At 49.7% G+C, this 16,664-nt stretch overlaps 1 protein-coding gene across 1 annotated transcript; it reads right to left on the bottom strand.

Moving 5' to 3' along the window:
• Window positions 1–13,496: 13,496 nt before the first annotated feature.
• LOC101522754 (small ribosomal subunit protein eS28-like) lies at window positions 13,497–13,709 on the bottom strand. The gene has a single exon (XM_036497388.2). The coding sequence runs from the start codon at window positions 13,704–13,706 to the stop codon at window positions 13,497–13,499; it is 210 nt and encodes a 69-aa protein (XP_036353281.2). The 5' UTR covers window positions 13,707–13,709.
• Between the last annotated feature and the right edge of the window lie 2,955 nt (window positions 13,710–16,664).

Genomic DNA, 16,664 nt, shown 5'->3' with positions numbered 1-16,664 from the left:
CTCATAGACTTCTTATGAGTGGAGAGTGATGTGAGTGGTTCTTGAAATAACAACAGTCTGACCTTGGCGCTGACATGACAGCTCAGCAGGCTAATCCTCAGCCTGCTGCTCCGATATCTCATACGGGTGCCAGTTCATGTCCTGGCTGCTTCACCTCTGATGCTGCTCCCTGCTTATGAACTAGGAAAGCAACAGAGCCTGGCTCAAGTCCTTGGGCCCATGCACACATGGAAGACCTGGATAAAGTTTTCGGCTCCTGATTTCAGCTGAGCTCCGGCCATTGTGGCCATCTGGGGGATGAACCAGAGGGTAGAGGAGCTGTGTGTGTGTGTGTGTGTGTGTGTGCGCACGCGTGTGTGTGTGAGACTTCTCCACTCTGTGAAATCTGCCCTTCAAATAAAACATAAAAAGTCTGACCTTGTTTGGGTCTCTATTTCCAAGGCCGTCAAGGCCCCTCACAGGCTCCCCCACCCGCTGGTAGGCAGTTGCTGAGCCGTGACTCAGTCTACACCAGGGAACAGCATCTGGGCCTGCCCAGAGCCATAACCCATGGTTCAATTTTGCCACCAAGAAGCTTAGCATTTTATGTTTGAATCCTTGAAGCGGTATCCGCTGACAGGTACAAGATCTGGGGCTGGGTGCAGGCCTAGCAGGGGAACTGGGAACTCCCCTGCTAGGCTGTACCTACTGCTGGTGGCCATGAGAGCCAGGGCTGGGGGAGGGCCAGGCCGGAGGAGGTAATGACGCCTGTCTGTACATGTGAGGGTCAGGTCTATGGACAGGTCGGACTGAGTGAAGCTGCAATATCCAATTGTGTGCACAAGAGCTAGATGCGGTGTGGGCTCAGCCAGGCTGCGGCAGAAACTGCTCTCGGAGCACTATTTCCCACATCGGGACCTTGAAGACATCAACAAATGACCATTCCCCATGTCTAGGTGCTAATGCAGTTGAACAACCCTGCCCCTAACCCTAACCCTAACCCTGCCCCTAACCCTTACCCTGCCCATAACCCTAACCCTGCCCCAGCCTGAGCTGTTGTGGGCCATCAGGAGAGTGAACTCGCAGATGGAAGATCTTTCTGTGAATGTCCCTCTTGCGCAGTCACTCTTTCAAACAAAAATAAATGAAACTTAAACAGAGAAGTGCTGCCTGAATCAGACCAAGTGCCTGGGTCTGAGCTCCTCCAGGCCCTAACTCCAGCTTCCTGCTAATGCGACACACCGAAAGGCAGCCTTGACAGCTCATGTAGGTGGGTTCCTGCCACCCACAGAGGGGCTCAGATTCAGCCAACCCATTCCCAGCCTGACCTTTTGTGTGGTAGATTAACCAGCAAATGAAAACAAATCTCTGCCAGGCCCGGCGCGGTAGCCTAGCATTTAAAGTCCCCACAATGCACTTGCCGGATGCCATACGGGCGCCGGTTCTAATCCCAGCAGCTCCACTTCCCATCCAGCTCCCTGCTTGTGGCCTGGGAAAGCAGTCAAGGACGACCCAAAGCCTTGGGATCCTACACCCGCGTGGGAGACCCAGAAGAGGTTCCTGGCTCCTGGCTTCGGAACGATGCAGTACCGGCCATTGCGGTCACTTGGGGAATGAATCATTGGACAGAAGATCTTCCTCTCTGTCTCTCCTCCTCTCTGTATATCTGTCTTTCCAATAAAAATAAATAAATCTTTTAAAAAAATAATTAATAATGGCTACCACACTGGACATTTCTGAATTTTTCAATTTAAGAGCCATCCTCACATCTTGTTTTCTCTTGCCTTTGGCTGGGAAAAGTAAAACAAAATTTGGGGTCCAGTGCGGTGGCCTAGCGGCTAAAGTCCTCACCTTGAAAGCCCCGGGATCCCATATGGGCGCCAGTTCTAATCCCGGCAGCTCCACTTCCCATCCAGCACCCTGCCTGTGGCCTGGGAAAGCAATTGAGAACAGCCCAAAGCCTCAGGACCCTGCACCTGCAGGGGACACCCGGAAGAAGCTCTTTATCATTTATCTCGTGCTTGATATAATTTTTTTTTAAAGATTTTATTGTTATTGGAAAGCCGGATATACAGAGAGGAGGAGAGACAGAGAGGAAGATCTTCCATCCGATGTTTCACTCCCCAAGTGAGCCGCAACGGCCAGTGCGCGCCAATCCGATGCCGGGAACCAGGAACCTCCTCCAGGTCTCCCACGCGGGTGCAGGCTCCCAAAACCTTGGGCCATCCTTGACTGCTTTCCCAGGCCACAAGCAGGGAGCTGGATGGGAAGTGGAGCTGCCGGGATTAGAACTGGCGCCCATATGGGATCCCGGGGCTTTCAAGGTGAGGACTTTAGCCGCTAGGCCACGCCGCCGGGCCCTTGATATAATTTTGTATTGCTTGCTTTTCTCACCTGGCCTGGCTCTAGGAACCACACACAGGCACCCTTGGGGCCACTGTCACTGCATTCTGAGATGTCTGTGTAGAACTGAAATCAAAATGGAGTAAACATGGTGCGTTGCTAACTGCAATACTTCCCACTTTGGTAACTTCTGCTTTGCCTGTTTGGCTAAGACACTCAGCAACTGAGCAAGCTCGCAGGCCAAGCCGCCTGCGTGGCCTTCAGCACAGGTAGTTCACAGCTCCCAGGTATCAGGGCCTGGGTCTGGTTATCTTAACTACCGAACCAGAGAAGAGGCAGACACAGGCTGTCCAGCCACAACAAGTTATTATAAACTGCCTCTATGACATACCTGTCATGTGCTGTTCGGGGCTGTACTCTGGTCAGAGGTTGATTGTCTCCTCATAATAAAACTTTATTGTGACTGTCACTAGTGAATGTAACATTCTATTGTTTTCTTTTAAGGTGTAGTCTTTTTTTAAAGATTTATTTATTTATTTATTTGACTTTGTAATAAAATAAATAAATCTTTAAAAAAATAAAAATAAAAATTTTTAAAAGTTAAAAAGACCACAGAGCAGTAGATACACTCTTGTTTTCCGCTTGGACACCTGCTGTTAGGTGCACAATTTCTAGAACAGCTCTGAGTGGGTCCCACCCCCACCAGCTGCACACAGCTCCAGCCAGTGTCAGACTCATTAAAAGGAGTATGTGCAAGGACGAGGTAAGCTGCCGGGCAGCGCCCAGGAACACAGACATCCACTGCAAAGCGCTCTTTAACTGTTTGAATTTTTAAAAAAGATTTGCTTATTTTTATTGCAAAGTCAGATGTGCAGAGAAGAGGAGAGACAGAGACGAAGATCTTCTGTCCAATGATTCACTTCCCAAGTGACCGCAATGGCCAGAGCTGAGCCAATCTGGAGCCAGGAGCTTCCTCCAGGTCTCCCACGCAGGTACAGGGTCCCAAGGCTTTGGGCCGTCCTCCATTGCTTTCCCAGGCCACAAGCAGGGAGCTGGATGGGAAGCGGGGCTGCTGGGATTAGAACTGGCACCCATATGAGATTCTGGCATGTGCAAGGCGAGGACTTTAGCCACTATGCTACTATGCTGGGTCCAAAACTTTTAAAAGAGAAATGGCTGAAATAGTATCGGCTCACTGACCTACAATTTTCTGGAAATATCTATTAGGAATAAACAGGAAAAGTTTCATGGCAGTCGTAACCAGTGACTACTAAACGTAATGTTGACAATTTTCATCACTGTCACTGCTCATCCTTAACATTCCTAGGAAACGGCCCTGCCTGTGGTCCTTGTCCCTTTATGATAACTAAGGCCTCTCTTGCTTTTCTGTCCCTGATTTGAAATGACAGCCTGCCAGGAAAGCCACTCCTGCAGGACCTCAGCCACCATGGACAGCCCCACGTTACACATCAATTCTGGGAGTGAATCTGTACACCCCTTCCCTTGAGACTGGGAGGAAGATGGGCCAACTGCATCTTTTTTTTTTAAACATTTATCTTATTTTTTTATTGCAAAGCCAAACACACAGAGAGGAAGATCTTCCATCCAGTGATTCACTCCCAAAGTGACCACAACGGCCATAGCTACGCCAATCCGAAGCCAGGAGCCAGGAACCTCTTCCAGGTCTCCCACACGGGTGCAGGGTCCCAAGGCTTTGGGCCATCCTCAACTGCTTTCCCAGGCCACAAGCAGGGAGCTGGATGGGAAGTGGAGCTGTCAGGATTAGAACTGGCGCCCATATGGGATCTGCGCGCGTTCAAGGCAAGGACTTCAACCACTGCGCCATCGCGCTGGGCCAAAATACCATTTTTTTTTTAAAGATTACACAGGAGACTGCTGTAACAGCAGGTTGAGCCACTCCCGTGTGGAGCCTTGGTTTGAGTCCTTGCTGCTGCTCTCTGATCCAGCTTCCCGCTAAGACACCTGGGAAGCAGTGGAAGATGGCTGAAGGGCAGCGTCCCTGCCTTCCATGTGGGAGCCAGGAGGAAGCTGGCTCCTGACTTCTGCCTGGCCCAGTCCAGCCTTGACTGTTGGGGCATTTGAGGAGTGAACCGGCAGAAGATCTGTCTCTCTCTCTCTCTCTCTCTCTCTCTCTCTCTCTCTCTCTGCTTTACAAATTTAAAAAAAAACCTTTTAAGATGTATGCTGTGAAGAGCATCAGATGGTACGAAACGCAAGGACTCATTCACAACGTTGTCCACTAGGGGGCAGACCTGCACCTTGAAAGACCTTCTTGGAGGCCAACCTGTTGACCTTGATAGTTAAAATGACAGCCATTTCTGAGCCCATCTGAAGCCAGGAGCCAGGAACTTCCTCCAGGTCTCCCACGCAGGTGCAGGGTCCCAAGGCTTTGGCCCGTCCTCGACTACTTTCCCAGGCCACAAGCAGGGAGTTAGATAGGAAATGGAGCTGCCGGGATTAGAACCGGCGCCCATATGGGATTCTGGTGCGTTCAAGGCGAGGACTTTAGCTGCTAGGCCACGCTGCCGCGCCCAGATTTTTAACTCTGGCTCCAAGGGTGCCTGCTCTGTGCCTACAGGATTAACAGAAAGAAATGCCTTTGATAAATCTAGTGGCTTTTTCTCTCATTCTGCTCCTCCAGCAATTTTGCAATGGGAGTTGCATTAACCAAATAATTTTTCCACAACTGAAGTTTTTTTTTTCTTTAAGATTTATTTATTTTTATTCAAAAAGTGAATTTCCAGAGAGAAGGAGAAACAGAGAGAGAGATCATCAGCTGGTCTGCCCCGAGGGAGCCAGAAGCTTCCTCTGGGTCTTGAATGGGACAGGAGACCAGGCACTCACCCCGCCCTCCAGAGAGAAGGGAGTCCCCCATGGTATCCGCATGGAGTTTCAGGCTCTGCATTGGAACCTGCTCTGGCCGTGGCCGTCAGACAGACTTGAAGACTGAGTGAACAGATCTTTCTCTTCTGACTGCGCTTTTCATAGTTTTAGAGGAAGAAGACGGTCCCGTCCTGCCCGTCCGTCACAGGCAGCTCTGTGCCAGCAGCGTCCTCAGGCTAACTGTGCCATCACATCGGATGGTGTTGATTTCCTGAGCAGTGGGCTCAGCAGGGCAGCTGGAGCTCCAGGTAACAGTTCTGCATCCGTCTCCTGAGGACTTGAGGTCATGCCTGGCTCTGGCTGCTAACTGCTCTCCCGCTAATGCAGATGCTGGAAGGCAGCCACGCGAGTTCAAGTAATGGGGTCTCTGTGCCCCTCCTGGGGGGCCTGAGCCAGATTCCTGGCACCTAACTCTAGCCCGATCCAGCCCTGGCTGCTGAACACACGTGCAGCAGGCTCAGGAGCCGAGTCTCCATGTCTCTCTCTGCTTCTCAAACAAAAATTTAAAAGTAAAAAAGAGGGGTCCGGCGCAGTGGCCTACTGGCTAAGTCCTGCCTTGTATACACTGCAATCCCGTATGGGCACTGGTTTGTGTCCAGGCTTCCCCACTTCCCTGCCATCCAGCTCCTTGTCTGTGGCCTGGGAAAGCATCGGAGCATGACCTAGAGCCTTGGGACCCTGTGTCTGCAAGGGAGACTGGGAGAAAGCTCCTGGCTCCTGGCTTCGGATCAGCTCAGCTCTGACCATCGTAACCACTTGAGCAGTGAACCAGCGCATGGAGGATCTTTATCTCTCCTTCTCTCTGTAAATCTCACTTTGTAATAAAAATAAATACATCTTCAAAACAAAACAAAAACAAGAGCTGGTGAGGTAGCCTGGCAGGTATCAGCATCCCATGTGGGCACTGGTTCGTATCCCGGCTGCCCCACTTCCAACCCAGTTCCCTCCTTGGGAACATGCACCCCGAGGGAGACCTGGAGGAGGCTCCTGGCCCCTAATCTGCTCAGCTCTGGTCACTGGGAAAGTGAACCAGCAAATGGAAGATCTTTGTCCCCCTTTCTTTCTGTAAAATCTGCCTTTCAAATAAAATAAATACATATTTAAAACAAACAAACTTGTGGCCTTCAGGGATAAATCATCCTGTCTTCACAAGCGTTAACTCAGGCCATGCACTAGGCAGGTGGGATGTGCATCCGCTGTTGGGGGAGGGGATGCAACGAGGGGAGGCCTCTTCTAAGGCACTGTTAAGATCAGCCCTCATCATTGTCTACCCCCTTGGCATTCACTCACACTCGCCATCTGTCTCACTTCCGGGTCTTACGCGGGTGCAGGGTCCCAAGGCCCTGGGCCGTCCTCCACTGCTTTCCCAGGCCACAAGCAGGGAGCTGGATGGGAAATGGAGCTGCTGGGATTAGAACTGGTGCCCATAGGGGATCCCAGCATGTTCAAGGTGAGGACTTAAGCCGCTAGGCCACCACGCTGGGGCCCACCAAGCTGACTTCTAACACTGGATGGTGAGCCCAGGGATTTGAAAGAGCTGCAAAGGTTGGGGGGCTGCAGCAGGGTCTTGTCCAACCACCAAGACAATGAGCAAAAGGGCAACAGTTAGGATTTGCCCACAGCTCAAGCCTGCATGCTAATTCCAGTCGGGCTCCCTAGCCCAGCTGCTGGCAAAGCGTGCCATGGAGCAGTAGCCCAGGCTGCAGGTGATGGGTCACCCCCCGGAGAACCAGGATGGGGCCCTGCTTCCTGGCACAGGCCACCACGTTGCAGGCATTCAGACACTGAACCAGAAGATGTGACCACTTTCCATCAGTCTCTCAAATAAAAATAAATTTAAAACAAAAACCGAGGGCCCGGGCCAAGCCCTTCCCCGCAGATGCCCTGCTTAAGTCGCTCTGAGATGCGCTCTGGGCTCCAATGCACAAGAGTGGTTGAGAAGCGCTCAGCCATTACCTGGAAAAGCAGTGGGTAATTTGCAGTGTTCAAATAGATAATTTGTAAAATGGCTGCTTTTCCATTTAATACACTCTAATAAGCAGCTGAAGCAGTCACAGATCAAATTATAAAGGGCATTTCTAGTCCACATCAAGGGGAAAAGAAAAAAGCTTCGTTCCATCCTTTGTTTGCTAGAAAATTGCTAAAATTGCTCCGTTGAGGAAAATTTAACCCTTGATAGGATCTTCAATCTTTCCCTTGAAACTCCCCCAAGAAACAGACAAGTGGATATTATCCTGAATGCCCAAAATGTATATTTATGCTCCATTTTTTTCTATTCATTTTTATTACTTCCATGATCCTGCACATTACAGGAAATTTAATAGTGACAGGCAAAATAATAAGAACCACTCCTTGCTACTACATGACCGGGAACACCCACTTTATTATTTTAAATCATTTCTTTTTTCTTTTTTCTTTTTTTAAAATTTATTTTCATTACAAAGTCAGATATACAGAGAGGAGGAGAGACAGAGAGGAAGATCTTCCATCCAATGATTCACTCCCCAAGTGGGCCACAACGGCTGGTGCTGAGTTGATCCAAAGGCAGGAACCTGGAACCTCTTCCGGGTCTCCCACGCTGGTGCAGGGTCCCAAAGCTTTGGGCCGTCCTTCACTGCTTTCCCAGGCCACAAGCAGGGAGCTGGATGGGAAGTGGAGCTGCCGGGATTAGAACCGGCGCCCATGTGGGATCCCGGGGTGTTCTAGGCGAGGACTTTAGCCACTAGGTCACCGCCCAGGGCCCTTGCTAATGTTTTTAAAATAAAGATTTGTTTATTTTTATTTGAAAGGCAGACTTACAAAGAAAGGAAAGAGAGAGAGAGAGAGAGAGTTCTTCCATCCACTTATTCACTACCCAGATGGCTCCAATGGTTGGAGCTGAGCTGATCTAAAGCCAGGAGCCAGGAACATCTTCCATGTTTTCCCAACTGCTGTTTCATTCCCCAAATGTCCACCATGGCTGGGCTGGAGCTGGGCTGGCCCAAAGCCAGAAACCATCAGCTTCTTCTGGGTCTTCCACGTGGATGAAGAGGCTCAAGGACTTCAACATCTCCCACTGACTCCCCAGATGCGCTATAGGGAGCTGGATGGAAGGGAACCATTGAACTGGTGCCCTAACAGGAAATGGGTGCCATAGGCAGAGGCTTGACTTGCTTATACCACTGTGCTGGCGCAAGTCCTAAGCCTTAGCATGATCCAACATTAGTTCAGATGTCTGGGCCAGAGGCCCAGTAGCAGTTCCTGGTTCCCGGCTTCTGGGTCTCCCATGCGGGTGCAGGAACACAAGACTTTGGGCCGTCCTCAACTGCTTTTCCAGGCCACAAACAGGGAGCTGGATGGGAAGTGGAGCAGCCGGGACTTGAACTGGCACCCATATGGGATCCAGGCACTTGCAAGGGGAGGAGTAGGGCAATGAGCCATTACACCAAACCCTAGGTGAGCACTTCTCTAACACGGAGGTCTGACTTATTACCCCTTTGAAGTGGGTTTTAGCATATCCTGATGGTGCCAACCCTCACCACTATGTGGTTGCAGAATATATTAGTCAGCACACACTGCTAGTATCACCCTACCCTGTTCCCTGATAACCAGAAATTGATCTGGGCATCTCATACCAATGAAACGAATCATGTAGTGTATCTTATTTTATCTTGGGCCTCTTTCCCTTAGCACATTTTCGGGATTCATCCATGTTGAGCTTGGCTCCGTCTTTGTTTTGGGAGCTAACATTCAGCTACATGGATATTCCATGTTTCGGTCATCCCCAGAAGGGCAGTTGAGTTACCTCCACTCGGTGGCTATTGCAAGGAACAACGCTGCTCTGAACAGTCACAGGCCTTTGGTGGACACCTGCTGTCACCGCTCTGAAGCGGTCACACCTGGGAGGGGCCTTGGAAGGTCCTGTGATTAACTTCTCCTTGAACTGCCACAGACACAGGCACTCCCCATCAGAATCCAGGCGGTTTGTTGTGGGAACTCAGCGAGGCCCAGACACAACTTGGGGTCAGACGCTAAGGGTCTAAGGTGGATCTTTTTAGATGTCATTAAAATTCACACCAGTTAAGTAGATTGTTGAGAATAATCTAAGCCTGACTTCAATCAGTTAAGAAAAAACATTTTTCTTTTATTTTTAAAGATTTATTTATTTTATTGGAAAGGCAGATCTACAGAGAAGAGACAAGGAGAAAGATCTTCCATCCACAAATTTACTCCCCAGATGGCCTCAATGACCAGAGCTGAGCTGCTTGGAAGCCACAAGCCACAGTTTCTTTCTGGTTTCCTCTACATGGGTACAGGGTCTGAGCCCTTGGGCCAGCCTCGGCTGCCTTCCCAGGCCATTAGCACGGAGCTGGATCAGAAGTGGAGCAGCCAGGTTTCAAACCAGTGCCAAGTTGGGCTTCATAGCATGCTATGTGCCAGGCGACTCCTAAACATGACAGCCTTTGCCTGCCGTTACTGTGGGTCCTCAGCAGCTGACAGTAATACAATTGACTATGTTTTTTATTTATTTATTTATATATTTTTTGGAAAGGCAGATATACAGAGAGGAGGAGAGACAGAGGAAGATCTTGCATCTGATGGTTCACTCCCAAAGCGACCACAACAGCTGGAGCTGAGCTGATCCAAAGCCAGGAGCCAGGAGCTCTTCTGGGTCTCCCACACAGGTGCAGGGTCCCAAGGCTTCGGGCCATCCTTGACTGCTCCCCCAGCCCACAAGCAGGGAGCTGAAAGGGAAGGAGGGCTGCTGGGATTAGAACTGGCACCCATATGGGATTTGGGCGCATGCAAGGTGAGGACTTTAGCCTCTAGGCTATCACGCCGGGCTGAATGGACTATGTTTTGATTACTCTCCAGGTTTTGTTGATAGTTACTAGATTGAAGGAGAATTTCATAATTATAAATGAAACATCATAGCACAGCAGGGAAGACCTGCAACCTGCAATGCCAGTATCCCACATGGGCACCACTTTCAATCATTTTGGCTCCAATATATATATAATATTTATTTTTAGGGCCTGGCATGATTGCCTAGCGGTTAAAGTCCTCACCTTGCATGCACCGGGATCCCATATGGGCATCGGTTCTAATCCCGGCAGCTCCACTTCCCATCCAGTTCCCTGATTGTGGCCTGGGAAAACACTAGAAGATGGCCCAAAGCCTTGACCCTGCACCTGCATTAAACCCCCAGAAGAGCTTCTGGCTTCGGATCAGCGCAGCTCCGGCCATCGTGGGATTTGACACTTGCAGTAAGGGGATTAGCCTTTTGAGCCACCATGCCTGCCTAAAATAAATCTTATATATATTTATTTCTTTAGGGACATAATAGCAAGTTACAGTAATTAAGACTGAAGTATTGGTGTGCATATGGATAGTTATGACTGGAGCTGGAAGGGAGCATATAACTCAGACCCGTGTTCTGGGCACCGCTTGTAATCTCAGCAGCTCTGCTTCCCATCCAGCTCCCTGCTTGTGGCCTGGGAAAGCAGTCGAGAATGGCCCAAAGCCCTGGGACCCTGCACCCACGTGGGAGACCTGGAGGAGGTTTCTGGCTCCTGGCTTCAGATGGGCACAGAACCGGCTGTTGCGGTCACTTAGGGAGTAAATCATAGGCTGGAAGACCTTCCTCTCTGTCTCTCCTTCTCTCTGTACATCTGACTTTCCAATAAAAGTAAATAAAACCTAAAAAAGAGAGAGAGAATGCCTGAGGCAAATAGGAGAGAGATCTGATATCATTGGTTCTCTCCCTAAATGGTGGCACCAGCTGGAGTCTGGGAGCATTTAACTCCCTCAGGGTCTTCCAAGTGGTTGGGAGGGACCCAAGCATTCTGACCACCCTTTGCTGCCTTCCCAGGTGTATTAGCAGGATGTTGGATTGGAAGCTGCCCTTCCCTATGGGTTGTGGTTATCTCAGAGCAGCTTAACATGCTGTGTCACAGCAAACACTGGAAGAACTTCTTATCTATTAACGTTTTCCTTGAAGATTTGTTTGTATTGGAAAGGCAGATACACAAAGAGAAGGAGAGACAAAGATCTTGCATCCGGGGTTCACTCCCCAAGTGACAGCAACTGCTAGAGCGGAGCCAATCTGAAGCCAGGAGCCAGGAGCTTCCTCCAGGTCTCCCACATGGGTGTAGGGTCCCAAGGCTTTGGGCCATCCTCCACTGCTTTCCCAGGCCACAAGTAGGCAGCTGGATGGGAAGTGGAGCTGCCGGGATTAGAACTGGTGCCCATATGGGATCCCAGTGTGTTCTAGGCGAGGATGTAAGCCGCTGGCCAGCTCACCAGGCCCTGATCAGTTAACATTTCAAGGACATGGATTTATTTCAACAGCTAACGTCTTTTCCTTTCTTAGTATATTCTTATACCCAAAAGTGAATCATCTTTGATCTGTCCCTTTCATGAAAATTTTCATTGACTTGCCTGGTGCGAGACTCAATGGCTAAATCCTTGCCTTGCACGTACCAGGATCCCATACGGGCGCCATTTGGGATTCCTTGTATGACATGGCCCTTTTGAAAACCAAATGTGTTTTCTCACCGCTGTGTTGACCATGATCTGAAAGTCAGACCGAGCGGCCGCTTGCTTTTAATCCCACAGATCCCGTCCTCCCAGTACAACCAGCCACGGCGTGGGATCCGGATCCTGAGCAACCACAAAGGAATGTCAGTGAAGACAACAGACAGAGAGAAGAGACCTGGAGAGGAGGAGCAGGAGAGAGGGAGGAGAGTGGGGCAGGAGCTCCCAGGGCAGCTGGAAGATGAGGCGTCGGATTCCAACTCCAGATCTGTCAGCGAGGCTCTCAGGAGCAGTCTCTGGGCAACGTTTAAGTTAACCAAAGGCCCTGCTCTGAAAGACATCTTATCACTGTCCTTTGCGTTTAACGTGACACAGACACAGGTGAACGGCTTTTTCCTCCTGATAGCCACGTGTGAACTGTTCCTCAAGGCAATGTCCTCACTCCTGCATGCTTCACCTGCACATCTCTCTCTCTCTCTCTCTCTCTCTTTTTTGCAGATAATTAAATGGTTTTGTGAAAAGAGGAAGAAATACAACAAAGAAATGTCCGAGCAGGCCTATAAGAAAAGACACAGGTAAAAATCCGTTTGCATATAAAACATTTTTGTAAGTTGTAAGGAAAGACAAAGGAGACAGTAGTTCCATATCTGCTACAAGGTCAGGCATCACATTTTATTAATAATTGTCTTTTGTTGCTTAGAGGCTACACAGATTTACTGGATATCTTCCCTCTCTAGTTATCTGAACAGCCTCATATCATTAACATTAAAATAATAGTAACTTAATTTTTTTTTTTTTTTTTTTGCTGGGCCTAGCATGGTGGCCTAATGCCTAAAGTCCTTGCCTTGGATCTGCTGGGATCCCATATGGGTGCCAGTTTGTGTCCTGGCTGCTCCACATCCCTACCAGCTCCCTGCTTGTGGCCTGGGAAAGCAGTCAAGGACGGCCTTGGGACTCTTCACCTGCGTGGGAGACCCAGAACAGGCTCCTGGCTCCTGGTTTCAGCTCTGCTCAGCTCTGGCCTTTGAGGCCCTTTGGGAGTGACCCAGAGGATATAAGATCTTTCTCTGTGTCTCTCCTTCTAATAATCTGAATTTCCAATAAAAATCCTTATATATATATATTTGCTTATTTTTTTTCATTCTGTTTGAAAGATAGAGACAGAGATCATCTGTCCACTGCTTCTCCCGCCAAATGCTTGCAAAGCCAGGCCTGAGCCAGGCCAAAGCTAGCACCCAAGAGCTAAGCCTGGGTCTCCCGTGTGAGTTCCAGGGAGCCAAGTGCTTGAGTAGACACGTTCAGCCTTGCAGGGTGCTCCAGAGCAGAACAGCCAAGATTTGATGCAGACACTGGTGTGGAGAGTGTTGGTGTCCAAGGGGGGGACTTAATCGCCCTGCAAACCACCCACTCTAATATCAACATGTTAAAATGTATTTGAGAGAAGAAACACTTGCTTCCACTGGTTCACTCCCCGAATGCCCACAGGTACTGCCAAGAAGCAAGAACTCAGACTAGATCTCCCCCAAGTGGCAGGAACCCCGTTACTGGAGCCATAGCTAATGGGAGACAGCCAGAGCTGTGGCGTAGCAATTCAGGCCTCTAACTGTGGCACCAGCATCCCATATGGGTGCTAGTTAGAATCCTGGCTTTTTTGTTTTTCTTTTTCTTTGCAATACAAACACTTTTATTTAACAATCGCAGGCCATTCTGGGGGTGCGGGGCTGGTGGGACGTCCAGGAGGACCAGGCATCAGCTCAGCGCAGCGTCTGAGCCTCCCGCTCCGACTCCAGCAGGGTGAGCACGTCGCCCTCCTGCATGGGGCCGTTCACACTGTGGATGATGCGGTGGCTCGTGTCATCCACGAATCCCACGCGCACCTGCGTGCACTGTCCCTGGGAAGCGGTCCTGCCCAGCACCTTGGGGACCCTGGCAAGCTTGATGGGTTGCACCCAACTCGTGTCCATGATGGCAGCGCGGACGCAAGGCCTGGCCGAGAGGCTGTTTTCACTTCTGATGTAGCTCTCTGCTAACGGCCTGGGAAAACAGCAGAGTTTAGCACAAGTGCTTGGGCGGCAGCGGCCACTTGCAAGACTCCAAGGCAGCTCTGAGGGAGCCTGGCTTTGGGCCTGACCAGCTTCGGCTGTTACAGCCACTGGGGGAGTGAACCAGCAGGTGGAAGAGCTCACTGTCCACGCCTGTAGCTCTGCTTCACAAATAAATGGTGGGTGGGGAGTACAAGAAAGGAAGGCAGCCTAATTGCTAGGCTTGTGCCCTTTCCCAACGTTTTAAATTGTGCTAGACTATAAAAACATTTTGCAGGTTGTTTATGTACATCTTTTTATGTGATATCTCCACTGGTTGTTGTTATGCAGGAAATCGAGGCAGGTAGAGAAATGAAAAGCGTTACCCCTCGCAGGAGAGGATTCCCTGCAAGAAACAGGTGCGTGTCAAGACGCAAGGCTGTGCACAGGTGTAAGATCTAAGCACTTCCGGGCCCGGCGGCGTGGCCTAGCGGCTAAAGTCCTCGCCTTGAAAGCCCCGGGATCCCATATGGGCGCCGGTTCTAATCCCGGCAGCTCCACTTCCCATCCAGCTCCCTGCTTGTGGCCTGGGAAAGCAGTTGAGGACGGCCCAATGCATTGGGACCCTGCACCCGTGGGAGACCTGGAAGAGGTTCCAGGCTCCCGGCTTCGGATCGGTGCGCATCGGCCGTTGCGGCTCACTTGGGGAGTGAAACATCGGATGGAAGATCTTCCTCTCTGTCTCTCCTCCTCTCTCTGTATATCTGACTTTGTAATAAAAATAAATCTTTAAAAATAAATAAATAAATAAATAAATAAAATCTTTAAAAGAAAAAAAAAGATCTAAGCACTTCCTCCCCTTGCACCTTGGGACGAGGGTCAAACAAAACGGCAGAGATCCTGGATGGAGCGATGCTTTGTGTAGGAGAAGCCACCGCAGCAGTCACCCGTGGCCAACAGGTTGCGCCAACACACCCTTGTAGTGCTTGAACGAAAAGACCGAGCCCCGCCCGTAGAGGACGATGTTGCGGGGTGCCCAGAGGCCACGGGAAACGCCTGAGGCACAAGTGCGTAATGCCGTGTTAACCTGGCAAACAGGCTAGGCTCGGTGTCGCCCAGTGTTTTTATCCTGTTACTGGTATAGTGAGAAACTCCAATAAAAAAACCAGTGCCATCATGTCCGGAGCCGCCTTGCACCTTTTCCACCTCCATCGTTTCCTTGCCTTTTGGAGCATCTTAAACGTGCTTTAGGATGGCCATCTTGGCATCGCAATGGAAATTGTTGCAGATTAACTGCATAGTCATATATATTAAATATAAGCACTAGGTTTTGAGAGACCATACTTGCGTGTCAATAAAATTTTAGAAGACAATCAAGAGGGCCCGGCGGCATGGCCTAGCGGCTAAAGTCCTCTCCTTCAACGCCCCGGGATCCCATATGGGCGCCGGTTCTAATCCCGGCAGCTCCACTTCCCATCCAGCTCCCTGCTTGTGGCCTGGGAAAGTAATCAAGGATGGACCAAATCCTTACTTTCCTGCACCCATGTGGGAAGCCTAGAAGAGGCTCCTGGCTTTGAATTGGCTCAGCTCTGGCCGTTGCAGCCACTTGGGGAGTGAATCAGCAGACAGAAGATCTTCCTCTCTCTTTCCTCCTCTCTGTATACCTGCCTTTCCAATAAAATAAATAAATCTTTAAAAAAAAGAAAAGAAGGAGCCAACACGGTAGCCTTGCGGCTAAAGTCCTCACCTTGACCGTGCCAGGATCCCATATGGGTGACAGTTCTAATCCCAGCAGCCCCACTTTCCATCCAGTTCCATCTAGCTCCCTGCCTGTGGCCTGGTAAAGCAGTCAAGGACGGCACAAAGCCTTGGGACCCTGCACCTGTGTAGAAGACCCAGAGGAAGTTCCAGGCTCCTGGCTTCAGATCGGCTCAGCACTGGCTGTTGCGGTCACTTGGGGAGTGAATCATAGGCTGGAAGACCTTCCTCTCTGTCTCTCCTTCTCTCTGTATATCTGACTTTGCAATAAAAATAAATACATCTTTAAAAAAATAAACAACACAAACAAAAAAATAAAAATAAATAAAAATAAAGAAATACATCTTAACTAGCCAACTAAATTCAGTAAGCTGTTGGTTGGACTTCTTGAACTTTGCGTTTACTCCAGCAGGCAGGTGAGCTCTTGCTACTCCTCCGCCAACTTCGTTGCAATTGCTATAACCCTTGTGTGTGTGCAGCTGTAGTCTTATTAAGGTATTAGGGTCTACAGTTCCTTTTTTTAAAACTAATTTTCTTTACATTCTGACAATTTTTAAATATTTATTTATTTTTATTGGAAAGCCACATATATAGAGAGAGAGGAGGAGAGACAGAGAGGAAGATCTTCCAGCCTATGATTCACTCCCCAAGTGATCACAATGGCTGGAGCTGAGCCAATCCAAAACCAGGAGCCAGGAACTTCTTCTGGGTCTCCCATGCAGGTGCAGCGTCCCAAAGCTTTGGGTTGTCCTCCACTGCTTTCCCAGGCCACAGGTAGGGAGCTGGATGGGAAGTGAAGCCACTAGGATTAGAACCAGTGCCAATAATGGGATTCCAGCACATGCAAGGCGAGGACTTTAACTGCTATGCTATTGTGCTAGGTCCCTGACAATTTTTTTTAAAGATATACAGAGAGAAAGGCAGATATACAGAGAAGAAGAAAGGCAGATATACACAGGGAAGAAGAAACAGATAAAGATCTTCAGTCCAATGATTCACTCCCCCAAGCGACCACAACGGCCAGTGTTGTGCTGATCCAAAGCCAGGAACCAGGAACTTCCTTCAGGTCTCCCGCATGGGTGCAGGGTCCCAGGGCCTTGGGCCATGCTCCACTGCTTTCCCAGGCCACAAGCAGGGAGCTGG

Source organism: Ochotona princeps, chromosome 27, assembly GCF_030435755.1.
Source record: "Ochotona princeps isolate mOchPri1 chromosome 27, mOchPri1.hap1, whole genome shotgun sequence".
NCBI lineage: Eukaryota > Metazoa > Chordata > Mammalia > Lagomorpha > Ochotonidae > Ochotona > Ochotona princeps.
This window is presented reverse-complemented; position numbering and strand designations above follow the sequence as displayed.

Excerpts from the sequence above, each read along its gene's own strand:
- LOC101522754 (XM_036497388.2), bottom strand. The coding sequence starts at position 13,706 with ATGGACACGAGTTGGGTGCAACCCATCAAGCTTGCCAGGGTCCCCAAG.